This window comes from Oncorhynchus tshawytscha, linkage group LG15 (assembly GCF_018296145.1).
Source record: "Oncorhynchus tshawytscha isolate Ot180627B linkage group LG15, Otsh_v2.0, whole genome shotgun sequence".
Classification (NCBI taxonomy): Eukaryota; Metazoa; Chordata; class Actinopteri; order Salmoniformes; family Salmonidae; genus Oncorhynchus; species Oncorhynchus tshawytscha.
The window spans coordinates 5,131,121-5,156,381 of NC_056443.1; the positions used below are offsets into that span (position 1 = coordinate 5,131,121).

General features: G+C 43.6%; 1 protein-coding gene across 20 annotated transcripts in view; it reads right to left on the minus strand.

The window, feature by feature from the left end:
• Window positions 1-3,906: 3,906 nt before the first annotated feature.
• LOC112214179 (protein phosphatase 1 regulatory subunit 12A-like) overlaps window positions 3,907-25,261 on the minus strand; it is a 62,153-nt gene continuing 40,798 nt past the window's right edge. For 4 of the 20 annotated variants that reach the window (XM_024372743.2, XM_024372740.2, XM_024372751.2 and 1 more), the window contains 15 exons: window positions 24,994-25,146; window positions 24,482-24,649; window positions 24,088-24,243; window positions 23,233-23,323; window positions 22,455-22,634; window positions 22,039-22,243; window positions 18,662-18,789; window positions 18,305-18,370; window positions 13,869-13,885; window positions 13,449-13,563; window positions 13,217-13,321; window positions 13,044-13,091; window positions 8,345-8,395; window positions 7,231-7,477; window positions 3,907-5,604 (listed from right to left, as the gene is read on the minus strand). In XM_024372743.2, coding sequence (XP_024228511.2) covers window positions 7,337-7,477; window positions 8,345-8,395; window positions 13,044-13,091; window positions 13,217-13,321; window positions 13,449-13,563; window positions 13,869-13,885; window positions 18,305-18,370; window positions 18,662-18,789; window positions 22,039-22,243; window positions 22,455-22,634; window positions 23,233-23,323; window positions 24,088-24,243; window positions 24,482-24,649; window positions 24,994-25,146 — 1,624 coding nt within the window. In that variant the 3' untranslated portion in view covers window positions 3,907-5,604; window positions 7,231-7,336. Of the gene's footprint in view, window positions 5,605-7,230; window positions 7,478-8,344; window positions 8,396-12,821; window positions 12,853-13,043; window positions 13,092-13,216; window positions 13,322-13,448; window positions 13,564-13,868; window positions 13,886-16,177; window positions 16,623-18,304; window positions 18,371-18,661; window positions 18,790-22,038; window positions 22,244-22,454; window positions 22,635-23,232; window positions 23,324-24,087; window positions 24,244-24,481; window positions 24,650-24,993; window positions 25,147-25,261 lie in introns of those variants that run through there. The other 16 variants (XM_024372756.2, XM_024372752.2, XM_024372742.2 and 13 more) reach the window with 15 other exon arrangements.

Sequence of the window (25,261 nt, forward strand, 5' to 3'; positions counted from 1 at the left end):
TGCAAATAAATTCATAAAAAATTCATAAAAAATGTGATTTTCTGGATTTTTTTTCCTCATTTTGTCTGTCATAGTTGAAGTGTACCTATGATGAACATTACAGGCCTCTCATCTTTTTAAGTGGGAGAACTTGCACAATTGGTGGCTGACTAAATACTTTTTTGCCCCACTGTACATGTGTATAGACTGAAGTGACCCAAGCACAAAACATCAGGTCTAAGAACAGCCCTTGATTATCACACAATAAAACCCGGGTTCTCATGCCTTATAAACTAAAATTGCCCATTGTGTACAATCACATGCCAGGCATATAGAGGCATGCCTGTAACCCTAGCTGGGAGGTAAAGTTGTAATTCTATGGTGCTGTTCTCATGTTACCTGGTTGTGTTCTCTGATCTCTACAGTGTGCTTCGGCAGACTCTTGATGCCGTTCCTGTCTTTCTGGTTTGACACAGCGATCCGATCCTCTCCACAGTCCTGGCCTCCAGAACCACCACCTCCTTTTTAAAGATTTTGTAAGGTGGGGGAAAAAAATACAATTGTTATACTTGAGTAAAAGTAAAAGCTATACATCAAATTCCTCACATTAAGCAAACACCACTTTTTTGTTGCTTTTTAAATGTACAAACAGGGGCACACTCCAACATTCACAAATACAGTGATTCTGCCAGATCAGAGGCAGTAGGGGTTACAAGGAGTTATATTGATAGGTTTGTGAATTGGACCATATCGTTGTCATGGGTAACGTCGAGGAACATGGCATGGGCGATAGAGGGCACTAGACATTCGTTCAGCCCAGCCTCAGACGAGCCCACAGGCTCTCCACCAAACGTGTGGACCAGCCTACCCTCCTCGTGACTGTCTCCTGCACTCATGGCCTCTGAGGAACAGAGACAGACATAAAGAGACCGAGAGAGATTGTTATTGTAGCAACTAGATAAAACAGGCAAATGGTTATAGCCAATATGGTCATTAATAAGAAAGCTCACTCGAGCTGAATGAATGTCAATTTATTCATAGTTCACTTCTAATATTACCACCAACAGTCCCTTTTAGCCAAGAGACAATCAATTGCAGATGTATTTAATTTCATGTGTATCAATATACCATGAACAAAGGCAATACCCAACTGTTGAAGCAAAACAGAAACAGTTAACACTTATTTTTCCATTTCTACCAGATTATGTAGCCTGGTCCCCAGATCTGTATGTGCTCTGGTCCACTCCAATGCTCAACTCATTTCCTAATTGTCAAGGAGTTGGCTTGATTTCACAAATAGACTGGCAGTCAGGCTATAGATTACGTGCCATTTGTGTATTTCCCAGGCTCTTACCTCTGATGAGGCAGGTAATGGCCAGTCTAGTGACAAAGAGATTGTCCAGCTCGTCGCTGCCCGTGAACAGCTCAGCCACCATATACAGGTCTGGCTTCAGCTTGCGAGTTCTCTCCAGCATGTACTACATACAGCCACACCACACACACCAGGGCACACAATGCAACATAGGCAAGTTTGGGGAGGGAGAAAGAGTGAGGTTGGAGATAAAGAGGGCAAGAGATGGGAAGGGGAAAGTGAAGGGGTAGAGGCTTTGGCAGATCAGCTCTCCCCTCAGCAGCACAGCTTCAGGCCGTCTCCCCAGCAGATCAGCTCTCCCCTCAGCAGCACAGCTTCAGGCCGTCTCCCCAGCAGATCAGCTCTCCCCTCAGCAGCACAGCTTCAGGCCGTCTCCCCAGCAGATCAGCTCTCCCCTCAGCAGCACAGCTTCAGGCTGTCTCCGCAGCAGATCAGCTCTCCCCATCAGATCAGCCCTCCCCTCAGCAGCACAGCTTCAGGCTGTCTCCCCAGCAGATCAGCTCTCCCCAGCAGATCAGCTCTCCCTAAGCAGCACAGCTTCAGGCTGTCTCCCCAGCAGATCAGCTCTCCCCAGCAGCACATCTTCAGGCTGTCTCCCCAGCAGATCAGCTCTCCCTCAGCAGCACATCTTCAGGCTGTCTCCCCAGCAAATCAGCTCAGCTCCCCCTAAGCAGCACAGCTTCAGGCTGTCTCCCCAGCAGACAGCTCTTCAGGCTCTCCCCCAGCACAGCTTCAGGCTGTCTCCCCAGCAGATCAGCTCTCCCCTCAGCAGCACAGCTTCAGGCTGTCTCCCCAGCAGATCAGCTCTCCCCATCAGATCAGCTCTCCCCTAAGCAGCACAGCTTCAGGCTGTCTCCCCAGCAGATCAGCTCTCCACTCAGGTACACGGTAGAGCCAGACAGGGATGAAACAGAAGAGTTAGAAATATCAATGATATCTAAAACAAAAAAAGTGACATTTCTCAGGGAAAGGTCAATCTTTACCACCCCCTTTTGGTATAGACTGGATATGACAATTACAGGCCGAAACTAGACCACAGTTACAACAGCAGTAGCAGCTGGCCTGGAACCTAATACTACTGAACTATCAGCTGACCTGTAACCTAATACTACTGAACTATCAGCTGACCTGGCTCTGCAAAGTTTGTCAGGGGGTCATCTGACATCACCCAGCCGTTGTGGGCCAGGAAGTGTGTCTGGCTCATCAACTGCATTTCCTGGTCAAATGCCAAGTTGTCCTCTGGTGAAATATCTCCACACCACTGGATGTTTCCCGGTGATAGGTCCCAATTTAGGCTGGTGGTCCGCAAGGTGTTTATAAACTGTATTTCCCATGATGCAATTCTAGAGCTCAACATTAAGCTCCTGAACCAGTTACAACACTCCAGGGCAGATGAGGGCACATTACTGTAACACAAGCACAGGAGTGACAAACATTTGAGGCTCCAACACTAGTGACAACACCCAACTCAAGATTATTGGGATCATTTTATTCAAGGAATTCCCGCTCCTCTAAAATGGGTCTAAAGCACCCTTCTCAGACATAAAGATCGAAATTGTCTTATAGAAGGTAGCATACAATATAAGAACGGTGATTCAACATAGCAATCACTCTGTATGAGCGGGTCTATTGCAATAATGGAGTATCCTAAGACAGACATGATTTGTGGCCACAGATGGTTTGTTTACATTTCTACTGTTGAGGCTAGAGGGAGTCGACTTAGGCTTACAACTCCATCTAGCAGTCGCGTCGGGGACAACAGTTGACAACTATAGCATTAGCTTAACCTTAACCCCTTTTCCTAACCTGCTATGTTAATTCACCTAAACGGCTGTGTTAATATCCTAATCTGCTGTGGTGACAAACCACACCCCTAACCTCACAATCGTGTTATTCGCAAACATTCAATGGAATACTTCACTCAGTATGGTCACTCTCACCAAGTCCAACTTTCAATCGTTGACATCCCAAGATTATATTCCCAATAGCCCTGGGGACGAGGTTAGATGGTTCCTCACCCTGAAAGTAATCTATGGGCCAGGAGAAACTAATCCATGCTTGACATGGGTCTAAATCACATCCCTATTATTGCAGGTGAAACAAACTGACCTGAGGTGGTGGTGGATGTAGGCCTAGAGGAGCATGGTTGTTGGGCTCTCCCCGGCTGAGCTGGGTGTTTCCATTCAATGTGGGTTAAAATAAACTGAACATTTTATTGGGAAACATTGAATAAGTAGGCCTTGTTGTTTCTAAAAACATGCACACTCGTTTGTCCTAAATAAAATACAGGTAGTTGACAGACATGGACATCTTTGAAGGTCCTCCACAGCTTTAGCCAGTTGGAATTGGGGACTTCCATAACACAGCAGAGACGACCCAAGAAACCATTCTCGTAACATGTTTCTGCTGTGCAATGGAGGGGAGGTATCACTGCAGAAAGAGGCCAAGACAGAAACTATTCAGAGAAGTGACAGGTTAGCATCCCTGAAGGCCTATAGTCACCTTCAAGTGCACAATTTAATGAATGACAAGAATAAAATAGCCAACACAAGGGCTTTACAATGTACAAGTTTATTTTTAATGAACTCTTCAGTGGTTGGTAGTCACAGCACAGCTCGCATGTATGAAGCCACATGCCTATTTTACAAGATGGGAAATTTAAAAAGGAAAAACAGCAATGTAAACCAAAAGAGGAGATGGCCAACAGTCCAACTACAGCAACGTTTTCTTTACTACAGTATCCTTAAAAAGGCCACTGAAATGCATAAAATGTGTTTGATGCATGGACTTTATTTGATGGTGGCTGACATCAAATACTCCTCACATGGCATTGACAGTGCATGTAGACATTGTAAAAAGGACTGGGTTAGCAATACCTAAGATCTTTTAGTGACAACACCTTGGCTAATACTACAGCTTAAAAAAACAACTGAAAAGAAAACGAACAGCACTCATCCAAAGATACTGAATACAATGTGTGAAATGTAGTGAAGCAATTATATTATTCGTATCTCAATTACCGTGAACACTTAAAACTGGAAAGAAAAAGCACTGAACACTGCCAGCCATTCCCTTTAAGAGAGGGGCCCGGTTGTAATCCAATGTCTTTAGACTATAAATGAAGAAAATAGTTAAAAACACACTTTTTTTGTCCTCTGGAGTTTGTATATTTTTAATAGTAACAGACGGGAACCATAAATGCATGCCATGTGCTGGTCTCAAACGATACATACAGGTATATACAGCATCACTCAGTACCTGCTAAAACGAAGTGAGAAATACAGAGTATAAACCAACGACTACACTACAACCTTAAAGAAAAGAGGGGGGGGGAGAGGGTCGGTGAAAGGGGTGAGCGATGGAAAGATGGAGTGAAAATCCTACTAGTGATGGACTCATCATTAAAGCATTTTTATTAGAAATAAATGCATATTGCACATACAGTGAAAGCTTAAATTCCACCAAGTCCACCTGTTCTGTAAAGCGATAATTCCATTTACCTCTGAGGGAGACACACAAAGGTACAGAAATGGAAAGGGGGTGAGTGGCGTGGATAGAGGTGTGTGTGCTTGTGTGGTGTGTGTCGGGGTGGGGTTGCGTGTACTAAGACGGGGTACGACTGGGAAGTCTTCTGCTGTGTGGCAGAGCCTCCAAAAACGGGGAGGACTTCTCCTGGGGGGGGGGTCAGAAAGAACAGGACAACTACACATCGCACAACCCTTGTATGTAGGTCGAGGAACAAACAGGAAATGAAAACAAAAAGATCAAATAAAGGTTTGTGGCACGAATAAAATCAGGTGTGAAATAACTGTTCTTCTGTGACAGCCGAGAGATCGATACAAGTGTTTTATGTACAACTAAGGCTTATTGGTTAAATAGTTGAGGATCCCCGCCCGCAAACGCTTTTACATGCCGTTCACAACCCTATCCTCTGCTAATGTAAACTCAGTGGTTCTATCTGGAGAGCAGCCACAGGTTGAAGTGGAGAATAACCTAATGGAGAGAGGGAGGACATGGAGGATGCTGTGGTGGTGGGAGAGGAGCGAGGCATAGAAGAGCTGTGAAGGAGTCTTGTTGCGGATGTCTTGCAATTAATACCTAAAAGTTGCAATTCCATTAGTCACTGCCATGGAGGAGTGGGCGGGCGCAGGAGGGCGGGATTTGTTCTACTTGGAAAGCTTGCTAATGACTCGAATAAGAGCTCCGTTCTCGTCCTTTAGTCTCTGGTTGTCTGATTTCAAGTCTGGTAGCGTCTGGAAGAGAACAAAAAAGAGAGGGGGAAACAGGCTTAGAGACATGTCACCATAGAGACACGTTAAGGTTCAGTCAGCCCAGTTCCAGAAACTGTTAATTGCAGTGTGTGTCATCAGCATCTTTGACAAGCCAGTCTCAACCACTTTTTCCCCCATTGTCTTTATATTCTTTGCTGAGAATGGAGCAAGCACACCCCAGTCCAAAGTTTCTGCTAAATAGCCATGCAGAACAGGAGAGACGGCTCCACTGGCAGCCAGGAATACAACACACTCGTCAAATACACAGCATAAATCCTGGCAGCACAAACAGTGCACCTTTGTTTCAAGCATACAGGACTAAAAAAAAAATGCATGAGCGACAACTCAAACTGTTGCAGCATCAAATAATGCCTCTGCAATCGTTCAGTTTTTTTATTTGTCTTTCTGAGGTAGACTTATCAAGTGTAAAGCTAACGCCATCTCGCAGTCGTACCCACCCAATACCCATTTCTGCCCTGAACCAAATTTCCAAACTAACTGCTATATGAAAAATGGCATTACTACATTTCTGCCTTAATACAATGCCAGTAGTTATGTTATTCACCAACATAACTACACCACTGCCGGTCACAGTTTGAGTTTAGTCTGAAATAGAAACTTTAACTAGTCATCAGTGTGGTGCCAAAGTGTTATGGATTAAGTGGGTAATATTAAGAGAGAACTACTACCTAGTTTGTTTGACAAATGAAAATATAACTAATCACAATGAGTCACAGATTTTCATTCCCAAATATAATTCCCTCAATATCAATTAAATCCATACTGGGCTAAGCAGATTCATGAAGCCATGCAGTCCAGCATTGCCTGGGGCAGTGCAACCATGGCGGATTGCCCAGTCCATCTTGAAACACTTCAGCATTCACATAGGAAACAACTGAACATCCAGGGAGATCAAGAGCAAAACTGTTCACCGCAAAACTATAAAGGCATTATATTACAGATGACAATCAACCAACAGGAGCTTCTTATGGCATGTAATGGAAATTGAAATCATGAGCAAGAGCCAAATTAATATGTCTAGGTCACTGGGAAATTAAATAAGACCAAGTGGAAACCTGCAGTATTGGGGGTGACCCAGTCTCAAAGCTGGGTTGATGTCATCTATAAAGACTCAATTGAAATGGGGGTGGGACTGGAGAAAGACACTGAGGGGAAAGGAAATGTGTCCGTCCTCCATAAAAAAATATGTCCGCCATTTGACGCTAAAAGGAAGCCATGTCATGCAAAGCCAGAAACCAGCCGAACGAAACAACGGCATTCCCTGATAAAGACTTCAAGACTGCACACTGGGGGGGAAAAGAACAAAATGGGGCACTCTCCTTTACAGTATATCAAATTATCTAGTAAAATCAATTGAATAAAGACCTAATCATGTAGTCCAATATTTATACTTCAGGTGCTGCACTAACAATAACGTAGTATATTTGCTTATATGAAAATGAACACCTGAATTGATACTTACCTGACTGAAAATAACATTGAACTATACTGTGAACTATAGCTACTGCAAATGGAAAGTGCCCAGTCAAAACACACTCCCCAATATGAAAACCAGAGAGGACAGGGGAGGTAGGGGGAGGAGATAACCTTGTAGTTGGGCGGCTGGGGACCTGCCTGTCTATGGGTGAGGTCGGAGCACGAATGGAGCATGAGAAGGGAGGGTGAGGGGGTGAGGAGGAGCGGTTGGGCAGGGCTACAGGTCCACGGAGGGGGGTAGCTGGCTGCAGGCTGACTGGGAGAGCTTGACCACCACGCGGGCCAGGGCCCTGTTCTCTGCCTGCAGCCGCTCCTTGACCTGACGCAGGGCCTGAACCTGCTTTACCTCTGGGAGGTTCTGCAGGAAAACCACAACACAGGGAGAGAGAGGGGGAGAGCGAGAGAGAAGGTAGAGCGAAAGAGTCTCAAACCAGCAGAGGGCAGAGCAAAGGGGGAGATGGGAGAGTGTACCAGAAGGGAGAGAAAGAATGGAAGACAAGGGGGGCCAATACAAATTATAGAAAGGATAAGAAGGGGAAAGAAGACAAAACAGAAAAAGGAGATTGTTAGGAAAATGGGACAGAGTTTGGAAATGGAGGAATGACAAGTGCTTTCCAAGCAGGCTGGCATGTAGGAGAGACGCCAATCTACAGTAGCAGAGTAGAATAGAGAGCGAGAGGAAGACCGATATGGTCACTGGGCTGCCTATGACCTAGAAATAGTCACTACATTATGGCAATGCTGGGAAGAAGGAAAACACTTGTTTATTTTGTTGCCCTGTTTCTGAGAACATCCAATCTCCTTAGTTAGAAGGGTTTACGAGTTACGTCAACATAGAGCATCCCAAAATGTGGCAATACTGATCACACACACACACAGGATACACTGGGGGCTCAAATCAAACACTGGGGAGTGTAGTGACAACAGCACTATGCTGACTGTCAGTTAGGATTGTTACGTTATACATCTACAATGCTATAATTCACAGCACCAGAGAGTTTATCAAATGGGACATTGAATTGCCTCCGGCCCTCCTCACATTGGTCCACACTAGTGGTCCAGCTAAAGTATACAGTATGTTTAACATTGGAATATTGACTGCTGTTCCTGATCTTAAAGGGGCAATATGCAATTATGTCACTCAAAACCTTCTGGTGCCCTGCACAAAAAATAGGGCCTTACATCCAACAACATACATCGAGGGCCCAGTCACATAAGACAGTACCTTGAGTTCCTCCTCCATCTCAGAGATTTTCCTTTCTAGAGCTCTTCTTTCCTGCAGGGAGGGGGACAAACGGATGTTAACAGAAGAGGGAGACGAGCATAGAAAACACCACACAAGACAACCACCGCATACAGGCTCCCACAAACTGCTTCAGTTATGTTACCCCACACCTCGGCTCCGCAGCTCGGCTGTTACAGCCTCGAGGGACTCTGGCTCTGATAGCAGTGTTCATTTCATCAACAATATTTTTCCTGACTAAAACTATGACGATAACGAGACGAGATTCCATGGGGGGGGATAACTATCACCAATTACTTTCATTTTAGTCAACGAAAAGGTGACACTAATGGACATTTAATTTGGCATGACATGCGGACCACGGCGCTAAAGCCACAACATTCGACAGTCAAGTGTCACCTGGCTTCGCATCAGTTCAAAAGATTGACGAGTGACTGAAGTGACGGCCTGGAGCTGTGTGGGAGCGCTGGGCAGATCAACTCAAATCAGCTGCAGACCACGGAACATGAAGGATGCCAATTCTGCCAATGAGAGGACTGCATGAAATATTCTGAAGCATACATGTTTAGGATTGGACATGTTTGTAGAATTGACATCTTTCAGTTGCACGGTCTGATTGAGCTGATCCACTCAACTCTCCTCCCACAGCTACCCAGGCCACTTCAATCTTTTGAACCGATGCGAAGCCATGTGCCAGGACACTTTACTGTTCTAGTTGAGCTTAGTTACAAGTCATGGTTACTCACTTTCATGTTGGCTATTTTTGCTTTGATCACATCAGAACCTCCATTTTCCCCTTTGCGCTATTATTCATCTGTGTTGCTGCTCACGCACAGCGATGTACGAATGCAAGTGGTTCCTTTTTTCCTATGGAACAAACGAATGCTATTTGTTGAATATTAGGAGTATGTTAATACTTCTGACATTTATGGAAAGCTTAAATTCTCCCCTTTTCAAGAAACCACTTACTTACCCCCCTTTACGGTTATGATGGGGAGAAAATCAGTCGTAAATTTAACCTGTAGCAAAGGCTTTATAGCCTATATGGTTAATTGTGCCTGGCATTAGTTACAATCTGCCACAATTAATGTCAGAGGTAGCCGACATTCATTATTTGATCTAAAATGTGACTAAGCCTAAAAAAGGTATTTTATGACTAAAACAAAGACGGAATCTAAATTGACACTGTCTGATAGTAAAACCTAGCTGCAGTTATATCCAATAAAGTGACTGTGGAGATGAGGTGTGAACGTCAGATAACAGATGCAGGTTGAGGAGCTTCATGAAGAGAGAGACAGAGGCGAGAGGAAAGTGGGTGAGGTGCACTCGCATGATTGTGAAGCATCAAAAAGACCTAACATCTAATCTAAAAAGACCTAACATGTCTAGTGCTGCATCTCCCATCTTCTCCTGATGTGGTTAATCTAAACATGACACGTTCATGAAATGACTCATGGGTAATGTCAGCCATACTGGCGGGGCCAATACAGCTGAAATAAAAGAAGCAGTTGGCTTCGCTTACAAAGGCAGACCCAAGCTGTGAAGGTTGAGGTATGCAGACTTTAGGGAACGCCAGGGGAACGAGATCAAGGGAAGGTCATCTAAAATCCGGTGACAACAGGGACTTTAATAAGCAAACTAAAGCAATAGATTAGGGTATGGGTAAATCATTCATGGAAGATGGTTGGAGATCAGGATAAACTTTTTTTCTTGGCCACCATGCTAACTGCATGTGCCTGTTGTCGTTAAGGTGATGTTTCTATTGGGTCAATTTCACACCATATGTATTGAATTCAAAATAAAATAAATCATGAACATGAAAAATAGTTGAGAATGTAAACATGTTTGAGGACGGGTGAAATAATGGATTTTGAAATCAAAAACCAAACAAATAAAATATAATTGTAAACAAAAATACATTAAAAGCAAAACCCCAAAATTTGCTTTAAAATGATTTGCTTACAAGAGCAAAACATAATGAAAGTATTTAAAAAAATATTTTCAAACGAATACAAAAAGTTTTTGGTTAAACTTTCCCAGCAACCAATCGTATTGAATAGATTTTGCCTACGGTCTTGCCTGCATGTCCTACCCTTTGGTTACGCTACTCGTATCTTTGCTTTCTATGTCTGTTTCTATGCTTTCACAGCCAGTCTTTTCGAATGCAACTCAGGCATTATTTTTTCAGTGAAAGGCAGGGTTTAGGGAGACGTAGAGAAGTCTCCATTGGTCCACTAGTTTTGTAGATATTAGAAGCAAGTCTAATACATTTAATGGCAAACCATCTGTCAGACAAAGTTCAGCGCAGGTGTTGGCAAATTGTTCGCCATACACCTGCGCCGAACGTTGTGCAACATGTAATTAATATGTTTACCTAAGTAGTTAGATAAAATATGTTTTGCTCTCGCTCTAAAATTATTTTTTTTTTACAAGTTTCGGGGTTTTGCTTTTGATGTATTATTTGTGTTTACAATTCTACAGCAGTGGCCAAAAGTTGAAAATGACACAAATATTAATTTTCACTAACTCTGTTGCCTCAGTTTGTATGATGGAAATTTGCATATACTCCAGAATGTTATGAAGAGTGATCAGATGAATTGCAATTAATTGCAAAGTCCCTTTTTGCCATGCAAATGAACCCCCCCCAAAAACATTTCCACCGCATTTCAGCCCTGCCACAAAAGGACCAGCTGACATCATGTAAGTGATTCTCGTTAACACAGGTGAGAGTGTTGACGAGGACAAGGCTGGAGATCACTCTGTCGTGCTGATTGAGGTCGAATAACAGACAGAAAGCTTCAAAAGGAGGGTGGTGCTAGGAATCATTGTTCTTCCTCTGTCAATCATGGTTACCTTTTTGCTTTGCACAAAAAGGGTTTCACAGGCAAGGATATTGCTGCCAGTAAGATTGCACCTAAATCAACCATTTATCGGATCATCAAGAACTTCAAGGAGAGCGGTTCAATTGTTGTGAAGGCTTCAGGGCGCCCAAGAAAGTCCAGCAAGCACCAGGACCATATCCTAAAGTTGATTCACCTGCAGGATCGGGGCACCACCAGTACAGAGCTTGCTCAGGAATGGCAGCAGGCAGGTGTGAGTGTGTCTGCACGCACAGTGAGGCAAAAGACTTTTGGAGGATGTCCTGGTGTCAAGAAGGGCAGCAAAGAAGCCATGAAAAACATCAGGGACAGACTGATATTCTGCAAAAGGTACAGGGATTGGACTGCTGAGGACTGGGGTAAAGTCATTTTCTCTGATGAATCCCCTTTACGATTGTTTGGGGAATCTGGAAAAAAGCCTGTCCGGAGAAGACGAGGTGAGCGCTACCATCAGTCCTGTGTCATGCCAACAGTAAAGCATCCTGAGACCATTCATGGGTGGGGTTGCTTATCAGCCAAGGGAGTGGGCTCACTCACAATTTTGCCTCAGAATACAGCCATGAATAAAGAATGGTACCAACACATCCTCTGAGAGCAACTTCTCCCAACCATCCAGGAACAGTTTGGTGACGAACAATGCCTTTTCCAGCATGATGGAGCACCTTGCCATAAGGCAAAAGTGATAACCAACCTGGCTCGGGGAACAAAACATCGATATTTTGGGTCCATGGCCAGGAAACTCCCCAGACCTTAATCCCATTGAGAACTTGGTCAATCCTCAAGAGGTGGGTGGGACAAACAAAAACGCACACATTCTGACAAACTAAAAGCATTGATTATGCAAGAATGGGCCGCCATCAGTCAGGATGTGGCCCAGAAGTTAATTGACAACATGCCAGGGCAGATTGTAGAAGTCTTGAAAAAGGGTCAACACTGCAAATATTGACATTGCATCAACTTCATGTAATTGTCAATAAAAGCCTGACACTTATGAAATGCTTGTAATTATACTTCAGTATTCCATAGTAACTGACAAATATCTGAAGACAATGAAGCAGCAAACTGAGTAAATTAATATTTGTGTCATTCTCAAAACTTTGACACGACTGTATATTTTGCATTCAATCGTTTGATTTTTGATTTCAAAATCCATTATTTCACCCGTCCTCCAAAATATGTTTACATTCTCAACTTTATTTCTCATGTTCATGTTTTATTTTTATTTGAATTCAATACATATGGCGTGAAATTGACCCCATACATTTGTGTCAGTCGTTAAGGTGATGTGAGTGAACACTTTCCAAAAAGAATGGCAAAAAGCACATGCGTAAGATAACACATTTACATTGAAACAATCCATCGTGTATACTCGCTATCACACACACACTCGTCAAAAAGAACAACCATGGAGAAAAAGTGACCACACACTGGCTAAAAATTTTCAAAAACACGTGAGAGAAGGTAGGTAGCTCGTGCTTGGGTGGGGTTGCATGCCCCCCAGCCAAATATACTGGCATGGTGAGCCAGCCAGCAGGAGAGGCAGTAGACTGGAGAAAGTAGTCAGGTTTATAAGACCATACCACCCAGCTGAAATTGGGGCCTGCTTGTAACCTTCAGACATAAACCAGTTGGCATTGATTACCACGCTGTTAACCACTACCAATACCAATTCAGTTCAAACCAATAATTTTATTTGTAAGTGCCTTTCATTCATACAACTCATTTTTGTAAGTTAATCATTTTACCAAACAAATGAATGAAGTTAAAAACATTAACACATAAAACACTTAATAAATCAGTACCCTTTTCTCCATCTCAAGCTGCGACCGGTCAGCAAAGCGCTCCTGCCTCTGTAATACAAGCAACGTTGATAACCCACAGTTAGCGTGGAAGTCCTATTTATTCACAATGAGTGATCCTAATGCTACATGCTAATTTCCCAACTGTACAGCGCAGCCTGGCCCCAGTGCCTCACCTGTGTGGCCTTCTCCAGCTGTAGCTTCAAGTCATTCAGCTGCAAGTCTGTGTCACGTAACTGGGACTTCAGCTTCTCATTCTCAGCTAGGATCTGCTCATAAAGCTGAGAGAGGGAAAAAGTCAGAAAAAAGTAACTTCACAGGGAAAATGTGACTATTTCTATGGTGTTGTCATTGAGTCTGGTGTGATTTTAACTAAGGTAGAAGGTGAGTGTCTGGGAGCTCCAGTACCTTCTTGTAGTCAGTGCTATCGTCTCGGTCCAGCCTGCTTGAGAATGACCTGCGACCCTCGCCGCGGCTACCCAGGTGGTCATAGCGGTCAGAAGAGGAAGTGCTGCTCTCATTCCTGAACAGAATAAAAACATGGACACTTAGCTCTACAGCATCTTATTGACCATGTCTAATATTTACATAGCCATATACCAGTTTGTCAACTATTTATTTGGTCCAAAGTTGCACAAGCCCTCCAAGTGAAGGGTAAATAGACAGGAATGATGCATTCCCAAATGGCACCCTATTCTCTACATAGGGCTCTGGTCAAAATTAGTACACTACAGGTGCTCTATGGGCCCGGGTCAAAAGTTGTGCACTATATAGGGAATAGTGTGCCATTTGGATAGACCTGAAGAATATACTGAATTTGGCACGTACCTGGACAGTCGGTCGCTCTGTGAAAAGAAAAACAGCAGTGATTTAATGTCTTTACCCGATGTTAATACAAGCAAATCCACATGACCGATTCAAAGCAGTTTTCCTGTTGTCTAGACGAGCGCAGTATGTGGAATGTAGATGATCAATTAGAGTGCATTTGAGGGTTTTGTCGTTCTGCTGGGGAATGTTTGGAGCATCACAATGAACACAATGAAAACAGGATCTTTAAGGTGCATTCTATTCTCCGAGCACATCTTTTTGTAAATACTAAATTAGATATACTGCTAGGTTATTCATTTCCTTGGCTTCAAAAGGTCTGCCTCATTGATTTGCAAAGAGTTGACAAAGCTAGATGTTGGACGAATTAGTGTCCAGCCCCTCTCCCTTCTCATAGTATCTGACCCCTCTGCACTGCAACAGCCCCCCTACACAGATATTCCTGAATGGCTGCCAAGCCTGCCAGTGCCTTAAGGGCCTGCCCCTGATCCCAGCCTCTCCTAGCTCCCGCAGTGTTTCTCAGAGCAGGCGGGATGTGGGTCAGAGGGCCAAGCCTACAACAGTGTTCAAATTGCTGTTGGTTTCCTGAAGCTGAAGGAGCCCGATCTCCAGGGAAAACCCTTGTGTGTCAGGATATCTTTAAGACCTTAGCTACAGAGATTAAAATGGTGAGGGGGAAGAAACCTGTAATTCAACCTGTTGTACATGTCAGTTGTCAGAAAAATATACTGCTTAACAAAAACACCAAAGCATGTTTTAACCTACTTCCCTCAGGTTGTGATATATTTTGAAGATCTTGACCAATTCAAATCTCCCTCAAGTCAAGAAAAAAAAAGTGCTTCACTTCACACTGCAAGTAATTGATAAATGCAGGGACATTCTTCAATAACTCCAGTTGTCCTTGACTTACACCACCACAAGGCCAGCTATGTTTACCACCTAAAATCAAGTGGGCAGAACTGGAGGGGTGAAACTAGTTACATTGATACTTTGACTGCAAGTATCGATTTGTACTGAATGCGCGTCTAATTTACACATCTCCATCTGGCTTTCGGGGGTCACCTTTTTTCCCCCCAAATTGTAAAGATTTTATTTATTTTTTAATTGCAGCGTTTTAAAAATCCTATATCGTTGCTTTAAATCAATGTACGGGCGAGCACGCTCGCTCTCCATCAATTCCATTCCAATTGCATCCAAACTAGACAATCCCGTTCAAGATTGAAGAGAGATTATGCATAATAAGCTTCTAATTTATTGCCACCGGCTCTTGCACAATATGCACACACCTGTACTCCACTCGCTGGCCTATAAAAAGGCACCTTAGCTCTTGGAGTCCCATGCAGGAAAAGCTAGACTAGAATACCTTGCTGGACATTTTATTTGCATTTCTTACACCAATAAACTATTTGAAGAGAGCAAACAAGAGTTGTGTGTTCGAATGTTAAACGGAACAGCCAATAGAACGCACAGGTAGTTTGAAAGAGCAATTGCGTGACGGCACTAGACTATAGTAGTCATTTATTCAGACCCATTAACCATTCAATCCTCATGGAGAAGTGAACACCTTCTACATCTCATTCTAGTCTTACATTATTCAAGTATGTCATTAGAATGATGGACAACACAACTTATTTAATTTAACTGTTGAAAGCGAGGAAGGAATGGAGCAACACTAGAGAGAAAGGTTGGCTAATAACAGGAAATATCTTAAAATGTAAATCAAATTTGCTAGCCTTTACTTGTAACTTTGCAGGCTGCATGTGCTGCACCTGCTTTATCATGGTTAGAACAAGGGGTGTAATTCCAGTCCACACAATGCAGTTCACACTCAAGACTACTGCCACTTGTTTCATTTACTTATCCATAGATGTAGCTATGCGCTTTATGTTTTTCTGCCGTGCATAATGTGCAGTAGCTTATATATCATATAGCCTATGTATTGGATAACGTCCCAATCATTTGGCCTTCGACGCATTGTCAGTTATGTAGGGCTCATAATATGTATTCAATCAGGCGCCGGTTGCATCAGAGTTGAATTTTCAAACAAAGCTCTAATCAAATCCAGACATAGGCCTATTTATATGCTTTATAAATGCTTTTGAATAACACTTCCGGTTTTGATGGGAAGTACCGGGTTACACGGGAGAAAAGTGATTTATTCTCAGGATGGAACATTTGTAAAATACCAGGACTATATCAAACTATTCAACCCTAATTGCCAGGTAACGTTAGTTGACCGTACCTGCACCAAAACTCCTGTATTTTTCAGCCTATAGCTTGTTCTCAATCTTCTTAAATAGTGAGCGAATGTGTTGTTTTCAGCCCTTTTATTTCCATGACCGATCAAAAGTCACTTTCACATGCACTCTCGTCTCTCTGTAGCAGACATGTAGTGATCAATAGTTTAAACATCAAATCGCAATACACATCGTGTATCGGCCCCTAAGTATCCTAACATTGTATCGTGAGGTCCCTGGCAATTCCAAGCCCAGGGAGAAACCCAAATCAACTCTGGCAGGAGGAAGCAGCTCTTCCTGAATGCTTTCCTATTCATGCAGAGATAATAGACCATTTCCTATTTGGTGTTCCGTTAAGGCCCCGCCCCAACGTGCAGCCTCCAACAACAAAGAGATATGCTGGCTTTCTGGCTGGTTGCTCCGTCCACCAGCCCTCCTCCTCCCACTGTGTGCGTCTGATCTGCAGCCAAGCGCCTGGCCACATCACTGTCCGCTCCGCAGCACTGCATAGGACACACCCCTTCCAAAACAGGAAGACTTAGCCAGGGAGACTCCATCTTATTCAACCTTTATTTGACAGGGAAGTCATAAGACTAGGGTCTCTTAAAGAGGAGCTCTGCATAAATACAAACAGATACAATGTACAACATAACAAAAAGAGATATTAAAACAGATATATCAAGAGAGGTCACTGATCATTGACCAAGGAGGACGAGGAGATCATTTCAGAGAAGTTCTGGAAGTTGTTCCACATGAAGGTCGCAAATTTTTTTTTTAAAGACTAAAAGCAGCTTTACCCAACTGTGGAGACCGAAGGGGCCTCCAGTAGTATCCAAGCCTGAGACTGGGTTTGGACATTTGTAAGTCTAAATTGAATTGATGATACAATAGAGATAGGACGTTTCTTCATGAGTCCTTTGTAGATAAACAAAATGCCGCTCTCTTTTTACATACAAAGAGGCCTGACCCATTTTTTGTTAGTCATACCGACCTTCTCATCTCCCTCCCAAAAGGTACAACAGGAACTCCGTTGGGGGTTCTTTAGCTCTGATTACAGGGTGGATGTCGTGTCCACTAAAAATAAGTCATCGCGGATTGCAGAATGCTGGACATTTTTCAATGCATGTGAAAAAATAAACTTAGAGTAATTGTCAATATCTAGTTTTAAAAAAGTAACTAGCCCAGAACGTTTTAATTCCTTCCATTTTCTACTCCTATCGCAGAATAGTTTTCATAATAGTGAAAACTGCCTGTACGTTCAACATGAAGACAATTTTTTTTTGTGTGGTGGCTTGTTTTGGAACTTACTGAACTATGGTGGAGTGATTTGCGTTTGAGGTCACCTTAGCAACAGGACAATCACAGGAAAGGAGGAACCATGATATCCAAAGTAAGCAGAAGAGGGAGTCTTTACAGTACCAAAGCTGGCCAAAATGGGCCAAATAAAGGAAAAGCAGAGGCACTTGCTTGGCCGTGACTATAGACAAAAGAGTGAAAGAGCAAAAAAAGTTGATTGGGGTGGTTGAACTTCATCAAAAAAATGGCCACTCGCTTAAAGTGTTTAATCAAAACAGTCTATCCTTTAGTTTGGGTCTCAGGCTGGACCACAGACAGTTGCGCTAAAGAGGTCAATGGAACTCAATCAAAACAATGTAAATGCCATGGAAACGAGTGGAATATCCTCAATGCCCCCCAGCAAAAACAGCCTATAGGCTATTGTTTATTATGGATATTTCACAATATGTTGAGGTATAAATCTGAGCATAACGCTTGTATGGATGTCAAACCCAATACATGTCATAGTCACCAATCAATGGGGTTCGTGATATACACCCACTGACACTTTAACGTGGACATGCCTTTCAGTTAAAAACGACTACCTTCCATAACAATCTCTGTATGCTAGCTATGATACCATCTCATACAAACTTGAGTTAGCATTTAGCACTTCTTCAAAACGTGAAAAGGGGACAACTTTAAAACGTTATGCAGTGAAAACAGCCCAAAATATCCAAATCAGACTTTAGTAACCTTCTTGAGCCCGTTTCAAATTAATAATACAAAAATTACAGATTTGACATAGTTCGATCAGATTTGTTGAATTTGCGCAAATGAGGGCGTCACAGCATCCTGCGTTCCAATGACCTCTTTACTGCATCTATTGTGGGTTTATTTCTGCACGGTTGTGTGGACTAAGGTTACCTGAGGTTCACCCTTGATGCTGCCTTCCTCGGAGTCCGCCGACTGGTCTGGGTCATTGTCATCACTCTGGAATGAAAGGAGGGACAGGAGGTCAGGAGCAGCACCGGGACAGTTATTCTCAGAATAAACCCAAAGTCTGGCTGAAAAACCCCAATCAGCTACATCCAGATGTTTCATGGAGGTGCACTTCAGTGTAGTACCTCGAGAGTAGTTGTACTGCTAAATCTATAAAAATGGCTTTTCACCTCAAACTGACATGTATCCCTATTACCTTAAAAGGTGGGTCAAGTGGGCTCTGTTCATTAGACTTGAGGCATGTCCACATTAAAAAAAAGTGTCAGTGTGTGTGTCACAAACCCCATCTTGGGTCCAGAAAGACACCCCGGTGGAGCGTCTCTTCTCACGGGGCCGCCGGCGATCACGTATGGAGCGGGGCTGGGACTTATCCTCTCCCTCCTTCTCCTCCTCCTGCTTCTTGTCGGATTCTGTCAATTACAGAGAGACAGAGTGAGCCGTATGCACTGGACCTAGTACATTTGGGGTCAATTCCAATTCTTCAGGTTTACATTGTCAAATTAAAATGTAATTTTGGAAATGCATTTGACTTTAATGAGGAGCCTAACTGGTGACAAACTATTAGTCACCCAATAAATGAGCATTTCTTCATCAATAGTGTTCATTAGTCAGTGTGTGCCGACATCAAAGTTTCATTCCATCAAAGCGTAGTTCGGTAAACCTTAAGTTATATCTTTGGTTTGCACCTCCCAAGTGGCGCAGAATCGCAGTGCTGAGGCGCTACTACAGCCTCGGGTTCGATCCCAGGCTGAGTCACTGCCGGACGTGACTGGGAGACCCATGGGGCGAGGCAGCCGTCTGAGATTTCCTTGTCTCATCGTGTTCTAGCGACTACTTGCTGACTGCAAGCTGACTCGGTCATCAGTTGGACGGTGTTTCCTCCGACACATTGGTGCGGCTGGCTTCCGGGTTAAGCGAGCAGAGAGTCAAGAAGCAGTGTGGCTTGGCAGGGTCATGTTTCATTTAAGGCAACCCAATCCTTTTCCTGCCTGGGTGGAATTCAGGTTAACCAGTCTGTGCTCACATGGCTATTAGATACAGTGCCTTCAGAAAGTATTCATACCCCTTGACTTGTTCTACATTTTGTTGTGTTACAGCCTGAATTCAAAATTGATTAAATTGATCATTTGTTAACCGATCTACACAAAATATCCCATAATGACAAAGTGAAAAGATGTTTTTATATTTATTGAAAATGCAATACAGAAATCTAATTTACATAAGCATTCCCAAGTCAATTCTTTGCAGAAACACCTTGGCAGCGATACAGCTTAGAGTAGTCTTCGGTGCCTGGATCAGCTTTGCATCTCTGGATTTTCTCCCATTCTTCCTTACAGATTTTCTTAAGCTCTTAAATTAGATGGAGTGGCAGTGAACAGCAATCTTCAAGTCTTTCCACAGATTAAGTACTTTTACATTCTTGTTCTGAAGCCATTTCAGCGTTGTTTTGGCTGTATGCTTGGGGTCATTCTGCTGTTGGAATGTAAATCTTCACCCTCAGTCTAAGATCCTTTGCACTCTCAAGCAGGTTCTCATCAAGAAATTGCCTGCATGTCTCCATTCATTGGTCCCTCCATCCTTACCAGTCTCCCAGTCCCTGCTGCTGAAAAGCATTCCCATAGCATGCTGCTGCCACCACGCTTCACGGTAGGGATGGTGTTATACGGGTGGATGAGCTGTGCCTGATTCTCTCCAGACATGCCCTTTGTATTCAGGCCAAAGGCTTACATTTTTGTCTCAGACCACAATCTATTGCCTTACGCTTTTAAGTTTTTCACGTGCCTTTTTGTAAACTCCGGGCATGCTGTCATATGCCTTTTTCTCAGGAGTGGCCTCAGGCTCTTCTGGGCTTTGTGGGAGAGTGGCCAGACTATTGTCCTTCTGGCAGGTTCTCCCATCTCAGACAAGGAACTACGTAGTTCTGTCAGTGGTCATTGGCTTCTTGGTCACCTCCCCAACCTAGGTCCTTCTTGCCCTGTTGCTCAGTTTGGTCGGCTGGCCAGCTCTAGGCAGAGTTCCATATTATTTTATGTTTTTAAATTTCCCAATGGAGACCACTGTGCGCTTGGAAACTTTGAAAACTCTAGAAATTGTTTTAAACCCTTCCCCAGATACATGCCTCATCACAATTATCTTGGAGCACTACCGACAGTTCCTTGGACTTCATGGTATAGTTTCTGCTCTGACATTTATTTGACTTAACCTTTAACTAATAAGCAAGTCAGTTATGAACACATTCTTATTTACAATGACAGCCCACATGCACTGTGGGACCTTATATAGACAGGTGTTTCTTTAAAAAAACAAAAATCCAAACAATTGAATTTGCCACAGGTGGACTCCAATCAATCTGTAGTGACATCAAGGATGATCTAAGGAAATTACATGCAACTGAGCACTATTTGGAGCGTCATAGCAAAGGGATGTGAATACTTATATACACACAAGGAACAGAAAATATAAAAGGAACATGTAAAGTGTTGGCCCCATGTTAGATGAGCGGAAATAAAAGATCCCAGAAATGTCCATACCCACAAAAAGCTTACTTCTCTAAAATGTTGGTGCACAGATTTGTTACCACCCCTGTTAGTGAGCATTCCTTTGCAAAGATAATCCATCTACCTGACAGGTGTGTCATATCAAGAAGCTGATTAAACAGCATGAACATTACACAGGTGCACCTTGTGCTGGGGACAATAAAAATACTAAATTGTGTTGTCACACAACACCAGAGATTTCTAAAGTTGATGGAGCTTGCAATTGGCATGCTGACTGCAGGAATAACCACCAGAGCGGTTGCCAAAGAAATACATTTTTATTTCTCTACAATAAGCCACCTCCAATGTCATTTTAGAGAATTTGGCAGTACCTCCAACTGGTCTCACAAGCGCAGACCACGTAACCACACCAGCCCACCCAGAACTTCCACATCTGGCTTCTTCACCTGCGAGATCATCTGAGACCAGCCTCCCAGATTGAGTATTTCTATTTCATCAGCTGTCTATAATAAAGCCCTTTTGTGGGGAAAAACTCATTCTGATTGGCTGGGCCTGGCTTCCAAGTGGGTGGGCCTATGCCCTCCCAGGCCCACCCGTGTGCACCGCTGCCCAGTCATGTGAAATCCATAGATTAGGGCCTAATGAATTTATTTCAATTGACCGATTTCCTTATATGAACTGTAACTCAGTAAAATCATTGTAATTGTTGCATGTTGTGTTCATATTTTTGTTCAGTATAAATGAGATCTATTTCATCTTCAATAAATTGCAAAAATCTCTAATCCGTTTTGAATTCAGGCTGTAACAACAAAATGTAGAATAAAGTCAAGAATTAATACTTTCTGAAGGCACTGTATATCTAATTATGTTACATACTCTAGCCATACCTCAATATGGGAATATATTCTACATCAGTAGAACTCAAGCTTCTTTTTTTCAACAGATAAGTCTGATAAATATCTCAGTGTAATATTTGTGTGTGCATGTGCATCTACTCAGTCACAATCAATGCACTGCTGACAGTGTCCAGAAAGCTTACAGTTTGGTATGAGAGTACATAGATTTATCATACTGATACAGCGAATGGCAGCAACATATGAGGTTTAATACAATCCACAGCATTTAGAGATGTGCACCCGTAGCTATGCTCTAATGGCTGACCTTTCTCAGTGTCCCTGGAGGAGCGGCTGTAGGAAGAGGTGATGCCCGTCAGGCTGTTGGGCCTGTTGAGGGAGCTGGAGGAGGAAGTGATGCTGGTCAGGCTGTTGGGCCTGTTGAGGGAGCTGGAGGTGGTGGAGGACGGGGTGGAGGCCGTGCTCAGGGTGGAGGTGGTCGAGGTGGTGGAGGGACGGTAGCGCTGGTAAGTCTGGAGAGAGGAGAAAGAACAGGAAGTCCAGAATGGTTACAGTCTTCTGATCAAACAACCAGGGCTTGAGGAAAACTGCCAAAAAAATGTACCAAATTTATTTAGAAACCTCAAAAGTGATCGTCAGTTTACACAACAGTAAAGTCATATGTTGCATTTCCAGATGGATAATAGAGCCTCGTAAATAACTCTTGGGGAAGCCATGACATACCTCTTCAAAGCTGCGGTACCTCGACCGGTAGTCGTCCTCCTTGGTCTCACCAGTCTCCTTCTCCTCTTGCTTCTCCTTGTCTTGTTTCTCCTTCTCTTCCTTCTCCTCCTCCCGGGTCCGTGTGGGGCGGCTCCTGCCGATGGTCTTCTCTGCCTCTTGGAGGTCAGTCAGAGTCACACCCTGAGAGGAAACGGAGAGAATTTAGTGAATCTCTGCCGAAAGGGGTTACAGGAGCAAGTGTTTGTTATTTGGCCATTTTGATTTCCTCATGGAGAGAAAAACTACAAAATGGCAGTAATCTGCATTTTGGAAGATGAAACTGTACAACTAATTTCAGGCATTCTCTTACTGCACTGTGAACATTGTGGTTATGGAAAGTAGACAATTTACTTGGGCATTTTAAGCTGAACCATATTTAGTTATTTCAGAAAGTATTCGTGACAGCGTGGAAAAGGACCAGCCCAGTTTCCTACAGCTTGTAAACAATCTCATTAAAACTCGCCACGCTTAGGAATGTGTGCCACTTTACACAATGTTTATGTTTCCGCAATAAAAACAAACTGGCAATAACTTCTTTTTTTTAAAAACAACAATCAGTTCAGCTATATTAGCCCAAGCCACATTATGGCAGAATACTTGATAACATGTACATTACCTTTTCTTATTACAAAAGGTCCAATAAGAAGTGACTCAGTTGACTCCGCATTTATCGACAAGTATTTGGTTGGCCATTTAGGGCCAGTTCAGAAGCAGGGTTAGGACAGACGTCTTCACTAACCTGGGTAGACCGTCTGGACTGTCTAGCCTGTCTGGAGCGGGCTTTCCTCTGGGACTCCGACTCTTCATCCCTAACAGGCGTGAGGTACGATCTGCAACAAACAAGGACAGGCGTGAGGTACAATCTTGAACAAAAACAAGCTAAAGCCACACGTAAGGATGATTAAGGAAAGTGGTAGTTATGAGATTGACAACTGTTAAGGTAAATAGCCTAATCTAAAATGGCAAATCTAACAGTGTTCTCTGCTCACTTCCATATTTGTATTGTACTATCAGCTGTGGAGATATTTATTCTCCTTTCACCTTGAATTTAGCGTCAGTGTCAAAATATTGCAAATAGTGAGGGAACAACAAGACCGGTAATTGTAATGCTTTCTTTGAAGAGGGAATGTGTTCCTTCACCGCATTCAAAAATATGAACACAATCACTCGTGAGCCTTGTCTAGGCCTTGAGAAACCCCATATTCCTTATAAGGAGAACTTTGAAGCAGTCAGGGTTCTAGAACCCTCCCAGAACAGGTGGCTTCTTTCAGCAGCAGTGACTTCACAGGAAGACGTAGTCTTAACCCCATTCATTTTAACAGACTCCCACTCCTCCTCCAGTGTGTACACATTGTAGGAGATCACACCCAATTCTCAAGTAGAGGCAATGCAATCTCAAACGGCACAGGATCCTGCAAGCTTCAAGATATTCCGCTTTCTGAGACGGCAGTTATTACATTGTTTCTAGTTGCATAAACAAGTGAAGAAACATGAGCTGTGTGTAAAATAGACACGGTGTGTAGCAGTGACATCCTTGTTTTTCCCCCGTGGGTGCTTCCATTTCAGTGGGTGTGTGTGCAGGGGGTGCGCGTACGTGCGCGTGTCGGACCTGCGTCTCTCCCTGCCGTCAGAGCCAATGATCGTGCCAGTAGTGGACGTGGTGGTAGAACCAGTGTTAATCGTAGGGATGACTGCAGCAGACTCCTTCTCCCGCTCCTTTTCCCTCTCCGCACTCTCCTCTGCCCAGTACCTGATCCACACAATTGTACACAGGACTTCAAAATATGACTAACATTTTTTTACATTCATGTGTGTAGGGTCCTCCCAGGATTTTAACACCTGTAACTGCCATTCCCAGCAATATAGATAAAAATGGCCTTATATGATAAAATAAAAAGTACTTATTATACATAGTGGTGCAGTGCGCCGCTTACATTATTTGGGGGAGATCCCGGTGTGTCACATGCATGTGTTACGTGTGTGCGTACCTGCTGGTGAGGCTGGAGGATCCGGTGCGGGTGGAGGAGCCCAGGCTGGAGACCAGGCTGCGGTCACGGTGGCCGGTGGGCGAGGTAACAGACGAGGTGGTGGTGGTGGTGCTAGTGGAGGAAGAGGTGGTCGAACCCAGGTCCTCGTGCCTCCTGCCAAAGGAACCACTGTGGATATCAGTGGAACAACAGTCAGAGAAGGAACGAGAGAACAGGAAAGAGGGAAGGAGAGTGAAAGAGGCTGGAGAGGACCCATTACCCATGCCAGGAATGACACGTTACAATCCAATACAGTTAACACTGTGGCCTTTGAAGATGAATTCCTCTCCCATTAGCCGTTACCCAGTATTCCAAAATGGGGTTGATTCTCTTTAGTTAATGGGAGGGTCAAGAGAACACCAGTCACAAAGACACATGGAACTACACAACACTTATGCAGTCGAGACCAACAGACAGGTGACAGACAGTAGAGGTGGATAGAGGTTCTTGTTCAGTGGGGGCTGGTGGTATACCTGCGGTAAATGCTGTAAGACTGGTAGTGGGAGGCGGGCGACTGCCAGGGTTTAGTGTTACAGGTGATAGGGTCCAAGCTGGAGGCAGACGAGGACTTGGCTGGCACGTCCTGCGTGCTGCCGCTCCGCCCTAGCGTTAGCGTGTGGGACGTGCTGGCAGTGTGTGGGGGTGGGGGGAGCGAAGATAGGCATGTTAGCAAGGGGGCACACCACACACATTTATATAAGACACACACACATAACATATAAAAACTAAGCTCTGATACAC